Source organism: Squalius cephalus (genome assembly GCF_949319135.1).
Source record: "Squalius cephalus genome assembly, chromosome: 13".
NCBI lineage: Eukaryota > Metazoa > Chordata > Actinopteri > Cypriniformes > Leuciscidae > Squalius > Squalius cephalus.
The window spans coordinates 17718647-17736313 of NC_137134.1; the positions used below are offsets into that span (position 1 = coordinate 17718647).

General features: G+C 36.2%; 1 protein-coding gene across 5 annotated transcripts; it reads right to left on the minus strand.

Moving 5' to 3' along the window:
• Positions 1–283: 283 nt before the first annotated feature.
• mier2 (mesoderm induction early response 1, family member 2) lies at positions 284–11763 on the minus strand. 5 transcript variants are annotated; one of them, XM_079890073.1, is made up of 13 exons: positions 11670–11763; positions 9633–9805; positions 9419–9544; positions 9170–9287; positions 8887–8966; positions 8160–8229; positions 7880–8031; positions 5440–5521; positions 5223–5317; positions 4974–5104; positions 4760–4884; positions 4379–4499; positions 1969–2048 (listed from the first exon to the last, which is right to left on the minus strand). In XM_079890073.1, the coding sequence occupies exons 2-12, from the start codon at positions 9795–9797 to the stop codon at positions 4420–4422; spliced, it is 1224 nt and encodes a 407-aa protein (XP_079746199.1). In that variant the 5' UTR covers positions 9798–9805; positions 11670–11763; the 3' UTR covers positions 1969–2048; positions 4379–4419. The 5 variants fall into 5 exon arrangements, with proteins under 5 accessions (XP_079746197.1, XP_079746196.1, XP_079746195.1 ...); XM_079890072.1 differs by lacking the exon at positions 11670–11763 and adding an exon at positions 11329–11572; XM_079890071.1 differs by lacking the exon at positions 4379–4499 and having other exon boundaries at positions 284–2048.
• Positions 11764–17667: the final 5904 nt, after the last annotated feature.

Consider the following 17667-nt stretch of genomic DNA (forward strand, 5'->3'; position numbering starts at 1 on the left):
TTTATCCGCTTGCTTGACATTTCATTTGTATGTTAATCTGCCCTCTAGTGGACACTGACAGGCCACACAGTAAAACTATAGCAGCAGTTCGAGAATTATGTTGACATTTTTTTATACTTAATAGGTTTATTAATCAGTCTACACATATTTAAATCCCCTAATGATGTAATTAAAATGAAAACAGAGCACAGATATTCATGCTTTAAAGATGACAAGCCGTCAGGTGTGATATATAAATAGAGTATATAGACAGAGTTTGTTTTCAAATTTTTTATTATTATTTACAAAATATAATAACATGGACAATAAATCAATATAACAGGAGCAGTAATACATAAATTGCTTTAAAAAAGTAAAATAAGTCAAGGCAGTGTTCGACTCCCTTTCGTATCTTCTAAACCTTGTGTAAACTACAGACAAAACTGAAAGCCAATTAGAAAACATGTTGAAGCTGAGCATATAAGGGGATGTGGATGATAATACATGATGCTTTTTAATCCTAAATAACAGAAGTCCAGTCACAAATGAGGTACTGCACTAGATTTGACGGTGCCAGTTTGTCTGGAAAGTGAAGGATTCTGGGTAGTATGGTGGGCTGACAGGTTGTGGCTTCACGCAAAGACAACTGGCTGCAAAACCTGAGAAACTTAATAGAGTGAATCCGCCACTTACATCGGGATTTGTTGGCGAAGCATACGGAGCGTATATTCATAACCCATTTAAAAACCCTCTTCAACACTTAGTACTGAAGTACCGACGGACCAGACCGAGAGGGAAACGATCGAAGCCCCTGAGGAACTTGTGTTTTTTATCATTATTGCACAAAGAGAACCTACAACGGGAAAGCCAACAAATGAACGGACGAAGCAACTGCATTAGTAGTTCATTTTTGATGATATCTTCTTTACAAGTAAAACATTTTATGCTTTAGCAAAAAGAAATAGATTTAAAAATTAAAGTTCTGAGAGCTTATAAGAACTACATGCAATGAAAGAAAGAATTTACTGCGCAAGCGCTTACAAAATGAGACCATCGAACATTTCAAAGGGACTGTAAATCCTTGCATATTTCCAAAGAAGCTTACAATTAGGTAGTTAAAAAACACTTTCATTGCATGTAGTAGTCTGACAGAGACAACCAGCTCCCTAAAACACCTGGTTACTAGTTTAGTAGTTGAAGACAGCGTGGTTTAAATGAGGAATTCTCGAACACATTCCTTGATTAAAGGGATCACTCAGGCAAAAATGAACATTCTGTCAAAGTTTATTCGCCCTCATGTCGATTCCAGACCTGTATGACTTACTTTCTCTGGCAGAACACAATATATATATATAAACATAAAATAAAAAAGTGCCCTAACATCAGATAAAAGTAGTGCACTTGGATTACGTTTATGCTACCTTTACTTCATTTTAGGAGCTTGTAGGTTTTGGACCCCATTTACTTTCACTGTATGGACAAAATCTGTGTTCAAACAGATTTGGAATGACATGAGGCGGGTGAGTGACGATGACAGAATTTTCATTTTTGGTTGAATTATCCCTTTAAGTCAGGCTTTTCTGGAGTAGCATGAAGAGCAACAACTGCAAATTCCAGGTGAATGACAGTTGTCACGTTTGCTTAGATCTGGAATGTTTCCCTTCGCTGAATGGGTGAGTTGCTGTGTTGGATGGGTGCGGAGCAGATGGAGGAAGGGGGGCACAAGAGGCTACCGAGTACCCCAAAATCTGGGACGGGTGGGACAGGCGAGGAAGGCAAAGAAGAGTCAATTTGAACGTACTCTGAGCAGGCAGGTATAGGATCTTCAGGAAAAGCCCCCAGTTGTAGCTGGTAAAGACCTGCTCCCAGGAGCCCTGAGTCTGGCTGGGATGAAGGGACGGAGTGGCTAAGGGGGAGCGAGGAGAAGTAAAGCTGGGTGGACGGGGAGGCTATGTCTGGCGTCTGGAGCGCTCGTGGGAGAGGCGAAGATTGTCTGAACGACTGCTCCCCCTGTGGGCTAGAACAAGTACCTGCACATAGTTCCAGCTCCCCAATGTCTCGCTCAGAACCTGGAAAAATAAGAAAATATTAAGGAAAAAGTGGTCGAGCATTTGGGGGAAAACAGAAAAGAAAAAAACGAGTAGATGTACGGTGAGTTTCTGTTTTACAATTTAAAAAGACAACTTTTCCAAAGGAGTTCCACTCTGTTTATTCTTGTAGTGATTGGATCATTCCTGTTACGCAGTACCACATTTAATAAATATGCTTTGGTCGCGTTCAGACACTTAACTTAATTATAGCTTCATTATTTTCACAATGGTATGAAAGTATAACAGGGTGGAAATAAAGAAATGAACAGGATGGAACTGAATAGGGCGCAAGTAAGTTAGGGACTTGACAGTTTATAACAATCTTTTATTATAAACAGAAAATTAGAATGCTGACTAACTGAAAGAAATTTGCTGAAGTACTAAAGTTATAAAGTTATACATAAAAACACTAAAAATTAAACAAATTAAAATTAAAACTGAAAATATAAAAAATAAACGCTAGATCAGAATATTAATAAATACTAAAATAACACAAAACAACACTGATGTAAACAAACAGATAAAGTTGTGAAATTTTGATATAAAGATTTCTGTATTTTTATCTCACAGTGCGGAATGTGAGTGAGTAACAGGACGGAAAGTATTATTGAGGACAAAAAAAAACCCTATAAAATAATTAGTGCTGTCAAATCGATTAATCACGATAAATTGCATCTTATATAATATATGTGCGTGTATAATATATATATATATATATATATATATATATATATATATATATATATATATATATATATATATATATATATATATATATATATATATATATATATATTATATTATATATATATATATATATATATATATACAGTACAGGCCAAAAGTTTGGACACATTACTATTTTTATTGTTTTTGAAAGAAGTTTCTTCTGCTCATCTAAATTTATTTGATCAAAAATACAGAAAAAAAAATTATATTGTGATATATTATTACAATTTAAAATAATTGGATTTCAAATTATTATACTTTAAATTATCGTTTATTTCTGTGATGCAAAGCTGAATTTTCAGGATCATTACTCCAGTCTATCAAATGATCCTTTAGAAATCATTCTAATATGATGATTCATTATCAAAGTTGGAAACAGTTCTGCTGCTTAATATTTTTTTCATAACCTGTGATACTTTTTTAGGATACTTTGATGAATAAAAAAAAGAAAAAGAAAAAAGAAAAGAAAAAAAAAGAAGCAAATGTTTTCAAGATAGAAATCTTTTATAACAACAATATACACTACTGGTCAGTAATTTGGGGTCAGTAATTTTTTTCTTTATTGTTTTTTAAATAAATCAATAATTTTATTCAGCAAGGATGTGTTAAATTGCTAAAAAGTGATAATAAAGAAGATTTATATTAAAAAAATAATAATTTTATTTTGAATAAATGCAGTTCTTTTTAACCTTTTATTCATCAAATATATTAGGCAGCAGAACTGTTTCCAACACTCATAATAAATCAGAACATTAGAATGATTTCTAAAGGATCATGTGATTGACTGGATGTCACATGTGACACTGAAGACTGGAGTAATGATCCTGAAAATTCAGCTTTGCATCACCGAAATAAATGATAATTTAAAGTATAATAAATTGAAAACCAATTATTTTAAATTGTAATAATATATCACAATATTAAATTTTTTTCTGTATTTTTGATCAAATAAATGCAGGCTTGATGAGCAGAAGAAACTTCTTTCAAAAACATTAAAAATAGTAATGTGTCCAAACTTTTGGCCTGTACTGTATATATATATATATATATATATATATATATATATTATATTATATGTGTGTGTGTGTGTGTGTGTGTGTGTGTGTGTGTGTGTGTGTGTGCGCGCGCGCACGCACGTCTGTATATGTGCGTATAAATAAAGTATATAAAAGTATATATATATATATATATATATATATATATATAAATATACGCACATTATGTTAACAAAAACTTTTATGTTAGATGTGATTAATCAATTTAACAGCACTAAAAATAATTAAAAATTAAAAAAATATTCCACCCCTAAAAAAATAAAAAACAGCTGTGTAGAACATTTTGATTAGATAAAGGAAAAAAAATAATCTTGCAATACTTTCAGGAATATTCCTTAAGTCGAGAACATAGCAAACATAACTAATATGATTACCATTTTTAAAAGATGATTTTTTTTTTTATATATAATAAAAAAGTGAGTTTAATATTTTATTCACTATATGAAGACATATGATGTGGGCATGAAAATGTACTACATAACAGGAATGATCCATTTCCCGGGACTTCTCCGCTTCTGTTTTTACCTGTGTATCTGTCAGTTTTAGGCTGTCTGTGAGCAGCAAGCTCAGGGCTTTAATAGGAAGCGCGGTGTGCGTTTCCGTCGTGGACGACCCTGAAACTGAGCTGCGCAATTCAGGCTCTCCTCTGGATTGTTCGACCAAATGAAAGGTGACAGAACATAAAAGAACACAAACACAATAGGAAAAATGCTGGCAGATGGAAAACAACAATGAAACAAATCATAGACCAAAACCAAGAAAAATGCATTTATGCTGGACATAAACAAATGAACATAAATGAAGAAGCTTGTAAAAAACTTAGAAACTTGGCCGCAATGGAAGAATCCATGAATACATATGCATGTGGAAAAGTAAGTGTAATATCCAAGAACTATTAAAGCGTACCCTGTTTATCCAGCTCCATGACTGCAGGTGGCGATGGAGGCTGGAGTTGAATGGAAGACCTACTTGGCAAACCTTGATTGGCACCTTCTACATCACCAGTATCTCCATCCGGCTCAGCATCCTCTCTAAGAGACACATAAACCATTTAAATATCATCAGATCATTATTCTAAAAATGTCAAAACTTCAAACAAACAAACAAAAAACACACTCACATGTTCCCAGATGGTAGATTGCACCTTTTCCGACCAAGCTTGGTGGCCTGCTGTGTGAAATACTCATGCCGCTCTGATTTCTTCCATATGTAGTAGTACTCTACACACTCACCCACCGAGCGCGTGCGGACCTGGACCAAACAAGAGAGACCGACACATGAAGGCGCTCTAATTTCTCTAAAAGTAGAAACATCAGCAGCAAATCCTACTGGGAAACAATGTATGTTATGAGACAAATTTGGTACTCACCTTGTTGCCCTGTATGAGGTGGAAGTTCTTCCCATAGGCACGGTAGCCATGCTCAAAGTTACGACACTCCTCCTCACTCCAGGCACAAAGCTCTTCTGGGAATTTTTTTTTTTTAAATATTTGAGATTAACCAGCTATACATATCAGGATTGTCACTTCCTGCTAAAGAAGGTTTGAGAAAGAAAGGCATAAAAAAAAGACAAAACAGAGGTCTTACCATTGAAAACCTTGACATTAAAGCGATATCTTCTTAGTGCCTCTTCTGGATTAAAGTTGCATTTTACTAGTTCATAAAGAGCCTACAAAAGAGATGGAATGAAAGAATAAGTGCAACCACTGAAAGATCAAAACATGACCCACTAAAGACAATAAAAACTTACAGCGAGATACAAAAGAATGAAACCACTAGTGAAAATGCATCTATGTAATTTCAAAATGTCTTTTTATGTGGCATGTTGCCGCTTTGCTTCAATGGCAGTAGCACCAGAGTTGTATGAACTCTACAAAACCCGATGATCATATTTTCCAACATGTTTTGTAAAATCAAAAAAGAAAAAAAAGAAGCTTATATAATTAGAAATAATGCAGAATAATCTTAAATATTACTTTTATTATTTATTTATTTTGAATGTCGCTACATAGTTTAAGTAAGTACTGGGTAGGAAAACTTGATTAATTTTGCACAGAGTGGTCTACTGATACTGACACTTTTAACTATGGGGTCCCACAGGGCTCTATTCTTGGACCATTATAATTTCATTATATGTATATACACTGTATATATATATATGGACAATGAAACTGAAACACCTGGTTTAAGACCACAATAATATATTAGTATGGTGTAGGGCAGGGTTCACCAATCTCGGTCCTGGAGGGCCGCTGTCCTGCAGAGTTTAGCTCCAATCATCTCCAACACACCTGTTTGAAAGTTTCTAGTATGCCTAATGAGACCTTGATTAGCTGGTTCAGGTGTGTTTAATTGGGGTTGGAGCTAAACTCTGCAGGACAGCGGCCCTCCAGGACCGAGATTGGTGAACCCTGGTGTAGGGCCTCCTTTTGGAGTCAATACAGCAGCAGCATCTGTTCGTCCTGGGAATGACAGGTAGAAGTCCTTCACAGTGGCCAGAGGGATTTTGAGCCATTCCTCTTCCAGAACAGCGGCCAAATCACTATGTGATGCTGGTGGAAGAAAACGTTTCCTGACTCGCTCAATAATATTCAGATCTGTTGACTGTAGAGGTCATGGGAGATGTTCAACTTCACTTTCATGTTCATCAAACCATACTGTCACAAGTCTTGCTGTGTCTTGCTTGCCGTCACAACTATCATGCTGATACATGGCACCTCCTTCAGGGTACAATGTTTGAACCATTAGGTCCACATGGTCCTCCAGAGTGGTTTGGTAGTACTTGGCAGTGACGCGCCGATTGAGCACAGTAGGGGATGCCATGATATTGCAGCCCAATCACTGATCCACCCCGTGCTTCACTCTAGGCAACAACAGTCCGGGTGTTAAGCCTCTTTGGGGCTTCTCCTCACCGTAACTCCCATGCCGGATGAGGGAAAGACAGTGAAGGTGGACTCAGAGAACAATACATGCTTCACATTGTCCACAGCCCTAGATTTGCACTGTTGGATCCAATGAAACCGACATTTGGCATTGGCACGAGTGACCAAAAGTTTGGCTATAGCAGCCCAACAATGAATATTGACACTGTGGAGGTCCCGACAAACAGTTTTGGTGGAAACAGGAGAATCGAGGTGCGCATTTAATTCTGCATTGAGTTGGGCAGCTGTGGTTTTATGTTTTTTGGATACAATCAAGGTTAGTACCCGGACATCCCTTTCAGACAGCTTCCTCTTGCGTCCACAGTTACTTCTGTTGGATGTGGTTCATCCAATATGGTGGTATGCCGACATTATCCTGGATAACATAGTTCTCGATACACCACAAAGACTTGCTATCCTGGTCACAGATGAGTCAGTGAGACGTGCACCAACAATTTGTCCTCTTTTGAACTCTGATATGTCTCCTATTATGTTGTGTGGATTGTGTTTCATGTACAACTGTGCCATTGCTCTGCTAATTCAAACTGATGGAATGTGAAATCAGTAATGATTGGTCACCAGGCTATGCATTTATAGGCATGAAACCTCCAACAGTATATTGCCCAGTTTCATTGTCCAACCTCTGTATATACACACGCATGTGTGTGTGTGTGTGTGTGTGTGTGTGTGTGTGTGAAGTTTAATTACAAGATGTAACTTGTCAAACACATCATACATTATTATTTGTCACAAAAATAATTAAGCAAAATTCAATAAATCAGTCTAGCAAGCAGTGTTGTTATTGTTATCTAAAGCTTAAACTATTAAAAACTATTTTTATAACTGAAATAAAGCTGAAATAAAACAAACTAAATGAAATGAAATGGAAAATAACTGATATATATGCTTAGTAATCTGAAATTACTAACATTACTGAAACACATTAAGAAATACAGTCAAAATATTAAAATTCAAAATAATAATAAATGCTATAATAGTATATAAATAATACTAAAATAACACTGCTAGCATGCTTCACCCTCCAATTCAGCCACTTCCAAATTGCATGAAAAATAAAGAGTTATATCAGAGTGATTCAACCCAACCTGCTCATTGTCTTTGACTATATCTCCTGTGGTCAGACTGTTTGAAGGTCCACTGTCACACCCTTTTCTCTGGACTTCAAGCAAAAACTTCTCTACTGCCAGACTGGACAACACATCAGGAGTCCACAACAACTGGTCCTCATTTTCATAGGCTGGGGATAACAGTAACAAAACAGGTGTGGGTCCTTGGGGACTCGACAGGTCGGTTATGCAAAATAGACCACTGAAACCACAATCCTGGAGCCAGTGTAAAGGACACCAGCCGAGAGAAGACACTCACCTCTTTCATAAAAAGTGTGTGTACAGAGAGAAGGAATTATAGCCTGATACTGGGGGCCCACCATGATGTCCTGATAACCAAAACATGGCATAAAAGCATTACTACAATGTTTTTTTTCCACTAAGCTTTTAAATCGTTATAAAAATATTATAAATTCTATTTTATAGATACAACTGTTCAAACATTTGTGGTCAGTAAATTTTTTGTTTTTGAAAGAAGTCTCTTATTCTCACCATTGGTGCATTTATTTGATCAAAAATACATTAAAAATAGTAATATTGTGAAATATTAATACAAAACTAAATAATTAATATAAAATAACAGTTTTCTATTTGAAAATATAAAATACTCATGTGATGCAAAGCTGACATAATCCTTTAGAAATCATTCTAATATGCTGATTTGGTACTTTACAAAAGTACTTCACTTTGATACAATTATTATCAAAGAGTATGAATTTCTTTTTAAAAAACATAATGGTCATGTTTTCCAACGTGAAATTTTTAAGTATTGTGTCAGAAAACTTTATTCATTTGGCACAGAATGGCCTACTGATACTTTTACCTATGGTGTCCCACTAGGCTCTGTTCTTAGACCATTAAAATTTCATTAAATGTAATTGTTAACCAAAGCTAAAACTATTAAAATAATTGTTGGTCACTGAAATAAAGCTAAAATTAAATGAAATATAAACATAGTAAACTATAACATGAATCATTTTTTTTACCTTTCGGCCATCACTGGAGGGGTTAGAGGTGCTTTCTGAGTCGTCTTCGGAGCAGCTGACTGAAGTGTCTTTGTCATCACCTGGCAAGATTAAGAACAGGTTCAGAGCTCAAACATTTTTGACAAAAGAAAAACATGATTAAGTTTCAAATGTATGCGCAGTGTAGAAAAATCGGATTTAACAAAATAAAAATAGGGCAGCTAGCATGACATTGCTTCCAAGAATATTCACTTAGGAGTTGACAGTACAGTAAAATAAGAGGCATTGTAATGTAATGTGCTACCTCTTAGGTGGTGTAAGAGGTCAGATGCATGGGACGTGATGGAGAGTGTGAAGTCATCAGCAGAGGAATGGTTGTCCACATCCTCTCCACCTGAGAGCAGATCTTTACCTGTCTGAACCTACAAAATTACAGACTTTATTTGCAATTAGAAGAAATAATATGTTACTTTCCAATTTTCCAAATGAAGGCCAGAGCATTTCAAGAATCTACTAAGGAGGACAAGCCCAAGAGTAAACCAGTGATAGTGACCTTGTCCAGTGTCATTTCAGGCAGACTAGCTGCTAGCTCATTCGGCTCCTGTTGTTGTTCCAGGACAGGATCAGGCATGTTGTACCCATAAAGTGCCAGCAGTTGCTCGAGTGGCATCTCACCACCCTGTGGAAAGGTAAATGAAACAATCTATTTTTTGTAATAAGAAGCTAATTTAATCTATCAATGCATAGCAAGAAGTTGTTCCACTCACTGAATGGGTCTTGGTTGCCATCTTTACCGCCTGCCTCCGCAGGGCCGCCAGGGTCCAGTCCTGCTCCTCTAGGAACGTGGATGCCCGGGATGGGCCCTCCAGTGGCGCCGCATAGCCCTGGTGGAAAATGTCTACACGACTGTGCCGTTGTTCCTTGGAGCCCATTCGCACAGCTAAAGCACAATGAAAACAGAGAATTCTCAAAATACATATTTCATATCAATAATTCAATTACATTGCTAAATGTTGGTTAAATTTAAAAGTAATTGGAAAAAATGGATTATAAAAATGTTTTGAGAATAGGTGTTGCATTATTTGTAGGCGGATGGCACCGATATATTTTGATTCTCAAGCATTGACATTCAGGCATTTTTAAAAGTGACTTAGCCTAAGTGTCCAAAAAACTTTTGAAGCCACTGTATATACAAAGATAATGTGGAAAAATGAAATAGGCCAGCCACTGTAAAAAATAATAGTTGGTTTAACTTAAAAAAAAAGTAACCAACCTGGTTGCTTTCAAATTTTGAGTTCATTGAACAGATTGGTTTAATCAACAGCAACTCAAAATAGTATGTTATCTGAACCACGTTAATTATTTAAGTTTGACAAAAAAATCTGACAATATCCTTACAAAATTTTACCACAAAAAACATAATTTTCACCAAAATTACATTGTTTAAATCATTGTTCCAAACGTAGGTTCGGGAGGAGCCTAAAGATTCAGTCCTGTCCTTCATAATAATGAGCATATAAGCAGCAGGCACTGCACCATCCCAGCGTCAATTCTTCCAGCATCCCTCCTCCTTCATTTCTCTTATAATTCCTCTGCACATTACTGTTATGGGGGAGTTTAGCTCGTAGCTCGAGCCTCCATTGAGGACAGCAAGCCAAGTTTGTTTACCATTAACTAGACTGCAAAGGGCAGGAGAACTCGTGAATTACTCTTCAAAGACTTTTAGACTACTTCATGAAATATTTAATCTAGAAGACTATTTCCAATACTAATTGTACTAGATTTTTTAGAACATAAGTCCTTACAAAAATGTACCATGGTAAACATTGCTTACACCAAAATAACAGTTATTGTTTCTACGGTAGAAATGTGATAAGAAATTGATCAAAATTGCAATAGTATCACTAAAATAAAGGTTCCAAAAGTGGATTTTCACAGTGATGCCATAGTGTGAAGAACATTTTAATAATCCAAAGAACCTTTTTCCACTATGTGCGATGAAAATGTTCTGTGGACGTTAAAGGTTCTCCGTGGAACAATCAGTGCCAATGAAGAACCTTTGTTTTTAAGACACATGGTTTAGTAACACCTTGTCTCTTTCCCTCATTTAACAAGCCTCCCTTAGAAAAGTGACTTTACACCTCAAAATTGAACTTAATTCTCAAGGCGTACCTCATAGACACTTCTAGACTTAGTCTAAAACTCAAAGTTTTTTAAAGAATTTTTAAGCACCTCAAACATGTTTAATGTGTCTTTTTCTCATTTTTTTCCTAACGGTTAAACGCATCTGTATGTGACCTCTTTGAGCTTTCCTGAAGTTTGCAGCGGTTAGTCACTCAGGCGCTTTCCTGTAAGTCAGTGCTGAACATTTGCACCGTGACTCCGAACCGGTGCGAGAAGGAAACAGTTTTAGGGAAGTCGAGGAGGCTGTGACAGTATATCTGAAGTTTTGAAAGTTTAGACCTGCCATCCGTCCTGCTCCGCGCGCACCTGGGACACACTTCAGCACCAGCGCTCGCGCAGCTCTCCCGTTGTTTCGTACGGCGCTCGATCTGGCGAATTAAACGCTCGTGAACGCGTACAGACAGAGAGATAGATAGAGTGGCGAAACGCTGAGGAGTGCTCCCATTTTAACTTCCTCCTTATTAGTGACCGACTATCTTTGCCGTTTTCTGGGTCGGTCGGTCAGACGGCCGGGGTCTTAAGCTGTCTGTTAATGCGCGGCTGGCGGTTAAAGTGTATCGGAGCGGTTGAAATGTTTAATCCTTGTGTTGTTCTTCCCCCAAGCCCCGCAGCTCACTTACCTCCGCCATTCCGATTCTGCGCAAGCGGTGGAATGCCCGGATGTTGTGTAGAACTCCTATTGAACTTACATTCTGACTAACAGCACTGATGATAGTTACCAAACCATGTCAAACTAAACATAGAGGTTCTCTTATGCGGTGTATATATTTGTGTTGAATAGAAATGGATCCCACCGGTAACATTTGTGAGCAAAATATACTTTAGCGTCGAAGGGTCTAAAATAGATGATGTATTTTCAAAGTTATCAAATATGATTTAAATTGCAACTGTCTTGCCTTCACGTGAGCCTTTTTACATGGCTAATGTACAGTCACATAAGCAGATGTTTAATTTCAGTTTGTGCCATGATCGGAGGTTCGTGAAAAAGGTTACAAAACTACTACCATAATTGGTAGGCTACATCTGATATTTTTAAAGTGTTTATTGTTAATATATTTCCAACTGTTTTGTATCATATTAATCATGATCACAGTCCATGTAAACATACAATACCGTAGTAGGCTACCGTTTAAAATTTAAGGGGTCTGTAAGATGTTTTTTTTTTAAAGTCTGCATTTATTTATCAACAATAGGTAGGCCTATTGTGAAATTTCATTAGGCTATAATTTAAAATAACTGGTTCTTTTCAGCAGTCTTCATGTCACATGATCCTTCAGAAATCATTCTAATATGCCGATTTGGTTCTATTGAAATATTTCTTATTATGTTGAAACAGTACGGGCTGCTTAACATTTTTGAGGAACATTTGACTACATTTGTCCTTGATTTTAAGCATAGCTCCAGTTTGAATAAGTAGGCTAACTGATTGATTTACATTGTAAAAAAAAAAAAAAAAAATCCCCATAGATTTCAAAATATTATGATTAAATATATTAATATTAAATTATGTTACTTTGTTGTTTGCAACTTTCTTTTAGGTCTTAACTTTCCTTTCTTTTTTTCAGTATTTTCCACCATTTACAATTTTGACCAAGAATAAAACACATTCTTTCACTATTGTTTTGAACTTATTTATTATTATTATTCAATATTATTACAGTTTAGAAAATGTAAGTAGTTTGTTTAAAGGAGTAAAATACACATTCTTAAATAATGGGATTAAATAAGTTGCATATTATTTGGGTAGGTTTTTATTTGTTGTTATTAAACAACTTTCTACTTATAAATAATAAAAATGATCCTAAATTAACTATAATGCACGGGAGTGGGTAAACTCTAAGAAATGAGCATTGAAAAACCCACCAACTCAATATCTATGGTGGTTACAGCCTTGGTAATGCATGTGGTAAAGACTCCATATTTATGTAAAGTTACAAACTGGACTATTAAATCCTAATGCACGCAGTTTTGGATGACTTGGATTTATTTAATCCAAAGGCAAGTCCAAAAACCCCTTTGGATGGGCACTTCAAATGTTAGTCTATTGTAAAGATCTTGTTTTGAATGGTTTGTGGTTGCCCTGCACGCATAATAAACAAACTCCAGCTGGTCCAAAACACAACAGCTAGAGTTCATACTAGAACCATGTGTTAGGCTGCAAAAAATAGGTCAACCGGAACCGGGAACACTTCCCATAACACCCAATGCTGTTACATCGTAAGAAGAATGGCGTCCATGCTAATATTAGTCTCTGTTTATCCAGAGGTTACCGTAGTCAGCCGCATCCGGTCCGTATCCAGATCAGATGGTGAACCTGCACCCTAAGACTACCACAACGGCCCTGAATCTCAGCGGAGACCCCGTCTACTAGACAATCCCCTGTGAAGACCTTGTCGACACGACAGCCATCAACACAGATCTTCAGCAGAGACCAGAACCAGTCAAGTCCACTGCACAGACCCTATGACCAGTTTCGGCTCCATACTGGCTTGATGAATCCGATCTTCAAGCAAAAGGAACTGAATGAAATATTTGAATGCTACCGATCCACAATCTGATTTCTGACTTATGATGCAGCCTGAATCATAATCACACGTTCATACGTTGGCCAGAGGAGAACTGCGCCTGGTTTCTCCATTCTGTCACCTGATGGAGTTTAGGTTCCTTGCCACTGTCGCCTTTGGCTTGCTTAGTTCGGGACACTTAATGTTCAACAATATTATTGATTTGACTGCACTGACGCTGTGAGAACTGAACTGAGCTGGACAATGACATCACTGTTTTCTGCAGAACTGCTTTATGAATTGAACTAATTAATAATTGATGATCTTTACAACAGAACTGAATCAACACTGAACTGACTTCATCTGAACAATGACATTATTTTCTTTAAGAGCTGCTGTACAGCCGAAATGAACTCCGTTCGCATCATTAAATCATTTTCCAATTGTCACTGTGAAGCTGCTTTGAAACAATATAAAGGTTAAAGGTGACTTGACTTGTATATAAGGCCTGAATTGCACACTTGCACATGCTCACAGACTGTGTTGTTTTGACATTGTGATCTGTGCAACTAATCAGACCTGGAGATTCAATGGAGAGGATGAAGGGGGAGTGGCGAGTGTGTTGCTTGCAGATAAACTCATCATGTATAACAGTGTGTGTGTATCAGTACGGGTCGTCCTTTTGCCCTGATGTTCTATACGCTTACTTGCCAAAAGCCCAATCCTAGTGACTAACAGAAACCACACCACTGGTTTCAGATGAGAAATCAACTGTAAAGTCTGCAAACACCTGTGCAGTTTCTCAGAGGATGTGGTCTGGCTGAAAAGAGCTGACGGGTTCTTTGCTGTGGAACAATTCAACTTTCATAAATAATGTTTTAAATAATTGAAATGATAAAGTATTGATCAAATACATTGTATTTAAAATAGATTATGAGATTTGATTCTTTTGAGGAATACTCAATTATATTGAATTAAATAAGTATAGGCCTACTTTTTCTCTGCTGATTTTGACTTTTTTTCTGGCTATTGACAGATGAGAAAATATGACTGTAAAACCAAATGCAAGAGATGCAGATTGAAATCCAGTTGATTGCCATTTATTTCAGTTCTGTTGACTCTTCCATGTCATTTGATTCAGAAAGCTTTTATTAGAGATAATAGAGCTTGTTTAATATCCTGCTCATTGACACAGAGACACAAAACACTGATTCCATTCACGTTTGCATTTACATACACTTGCAATCAGAAATAATCAAAGTGAGAAAGTAAGAATTCAAAACCTTAAGTCGTTATCAGTAGATGTATATTATATCCCAAATATTCCATGAGAGAGGTGTCAGCTGGGTTCATTTAAACTCAAAATTGTCAAATTATTTTATCAAAATTGCTTGTATCAATAAATATTTTGATCTATTACTGAGACTTATTATGTATATTTTAATTCTATTTACATTACCATAATACCTTTAAGGTTCTGGGTTGAATATTTCAGAATAAAAGTGAATATACGGTCTCATTGATGTAAAGACCGAACACACACAAGAAATTGCAATGAAAACACAAATGCAAAAAAAATCTAAACAAAAACTTTGTGGGGAAAAATATATTACATATGTTTGTGCACATATGCATTAAAACGAGAAACAAACATTTACACAACAACCTTGGGTCAATCAATGGCGAGCGTCAGGGGCGGGGCTATCTGTTTTCTTGACCAATGACGGGTGAGGGGAGTGTTCTGGGAAACCTGTCTGAAAACTAAATGATCAAAAAATGTAGAACAAACACGACAGCCTTGGTGCTTAAAATAGCTTGAAATGAAGTCCCGCTGTGGTGAAAATCAAGTTTTTAATGTTTTTTTATGTGGTGTTTTTAATATGGTTTAAGACAAACCATGTGTAAATTCATAAGTCAACACCATTGCTGAGTATTTTTCACTGCAGTGAACAGCAAAGACAGTCTCAAAAACGCGGTTTGAAATCGCTGAGCTGGTGTGAGTTAATGGAGGCGGGGCTAATTTGCATATTCATAGAACCGCGAATACTAAATGAGGCGAGGGTGTAGAGTTACATTCAGGCTATTTTAAGGCATGAAGAATTTTTTGAGAAAGATGAGTTTTAATGGATAAGATTATTGACTAGGGGGACTTTAATATTACCGAAAAACACTAGGGGGTAGTGTCTGTAGGCAACCCTCTTCCTGTCATTAAGCGATTTCTGAGAAGTGCTGTTGAAAGTGGATCACACAGAGAGCCAAAACACACTTTTAGCCAATCAGCAGTAAGGGGCGTATACACTTAATAGGGGGGCGGAGCTATCAAGATAGGGGTTTGATCCTTTTGGGTATAGGGGCGTGTTTGTTTTGGTGATTTCATTTATCAACAGCATTTTTCAGAAATCGCTTGCAACTTTAACTTTGATTTAGTCAGCATAAAGTAGGCTAGCCTACTAATAAACCATATGTTCATGTGCATACACAAGGCTTCAACAATTCACGAGTCCTTCTCCAGTCATCACTTCTCTTTAACTGTAAGCCTATATCATATCGTTCCCTTTTCTATGAGGTGTTAAAATGAAAGCACTCATTTTGAGAATAATCCTTCGTTATAGCTCAAATGTCCTGGACAATCAAAAATGATTTTCTCATGTTTCAGTCATCTGAAACTGATTTATCAAATCACTGTACTAATTACTCACTTGTAATTTCATCAGTTATCTAACTTTATTAATGTGTTCCTTTCAATGAAATAGCCAAAGCGCCAAAACAATAGCAGAATATCGAACACATGATTAGGCAAAAATATTACCTCGGCCATTTAGCCTAACTAATGTCTGGAAGCATAGACTTAACAACATTTCTATGTTTAATTCAGAACTCTTTTCTTCTCAAATTTGTGAACTTCGATTCATTTCGAATCCAAACGTCTGAATCCACAGAATCAGATTTAGAATCAAACTTAAAACTGAAAATAAACAGAACGTTTGAGGATTTTGACAAATTAAAAACGACGACAGGTTATTAAAACGAAGAATTGAAATTCGAATCATATTGTTAAAAACGTAATCTTTATGTAATCTTTTGAGATATTTTGATTCATATATTTTTCCAGTGGATTTAGGATGTTGGAAAGCATGTTCTTCTGGTGAACCGAATAAAAAATTTAATTTCCGCTGAAACATTTAAAATAGAAGTGCTGACAGTTTAAATTAATGAGTTACTCAGGCCTTTATAAACATAAATACCATTTCCTGCCATTTGCCAAATTTTCTATCGCAATGAAAGCATTACAGACATTGAAATGCAGATAAGCTGAAAAGACACCGTTTGTCACTGATAGTAGGCCTATAATCATATATTTTCTTTTTGTGCAGTATTCGAGATATTTAATTTTATCAGGATTTGTTTTCATTATTTTTAAAGCAGACACCATCAACATTATCTGTGGTTTGGCAGTGGTACCAACAAACCACCAGAAGGGGGCAACATCACCTCAAGACTTTCTTTCTAGAGGTAGACAATAAATTAATCGAACTTTTGACAGTAATATCTAAAATTATACACTGACACAAGATGAAGTCTTCATTCATATCAGTCTTCTAGAAATAGCAGTTATTCATGAAGGTTGTCCCGCATCGTGGTGACAGCATTGATATATCCAGCCAAATCACTTTAGCCTGTCTCACGCACTGGTTCAGGCGGACACAGGCTGACAGTGGTCAGGTCAGCTGTGTTGGTGTTTAAGGGAAATAATAAACAAGTTTGTTAATGTAAACAGAATGAGGAAGAATATTTGTGGTCCATGTTTTTGTGGTCCTGTTTGTGGATGTCACAAACCAGTCTGGGATAACATATGATGTCCATGCGTTGTGCCTGAGCATTACGGATTGATCATGTGATTTTGCCAGAGAAATTTTAAAGTAATGTAATTTATTGCTTTTACGTTTACACTAAAAAAATATATAATCAATAAGTTATGACAACATATGGTTTTACATTGCTTTAACTCATCAAGTTATAAGTTAAGTTATTTTAAACTTATATATATAATACAAGATTCAACTAATATTTTTAAGTCAGTTTCATGTAATTTAAGTTGAACTGACTAAAACAT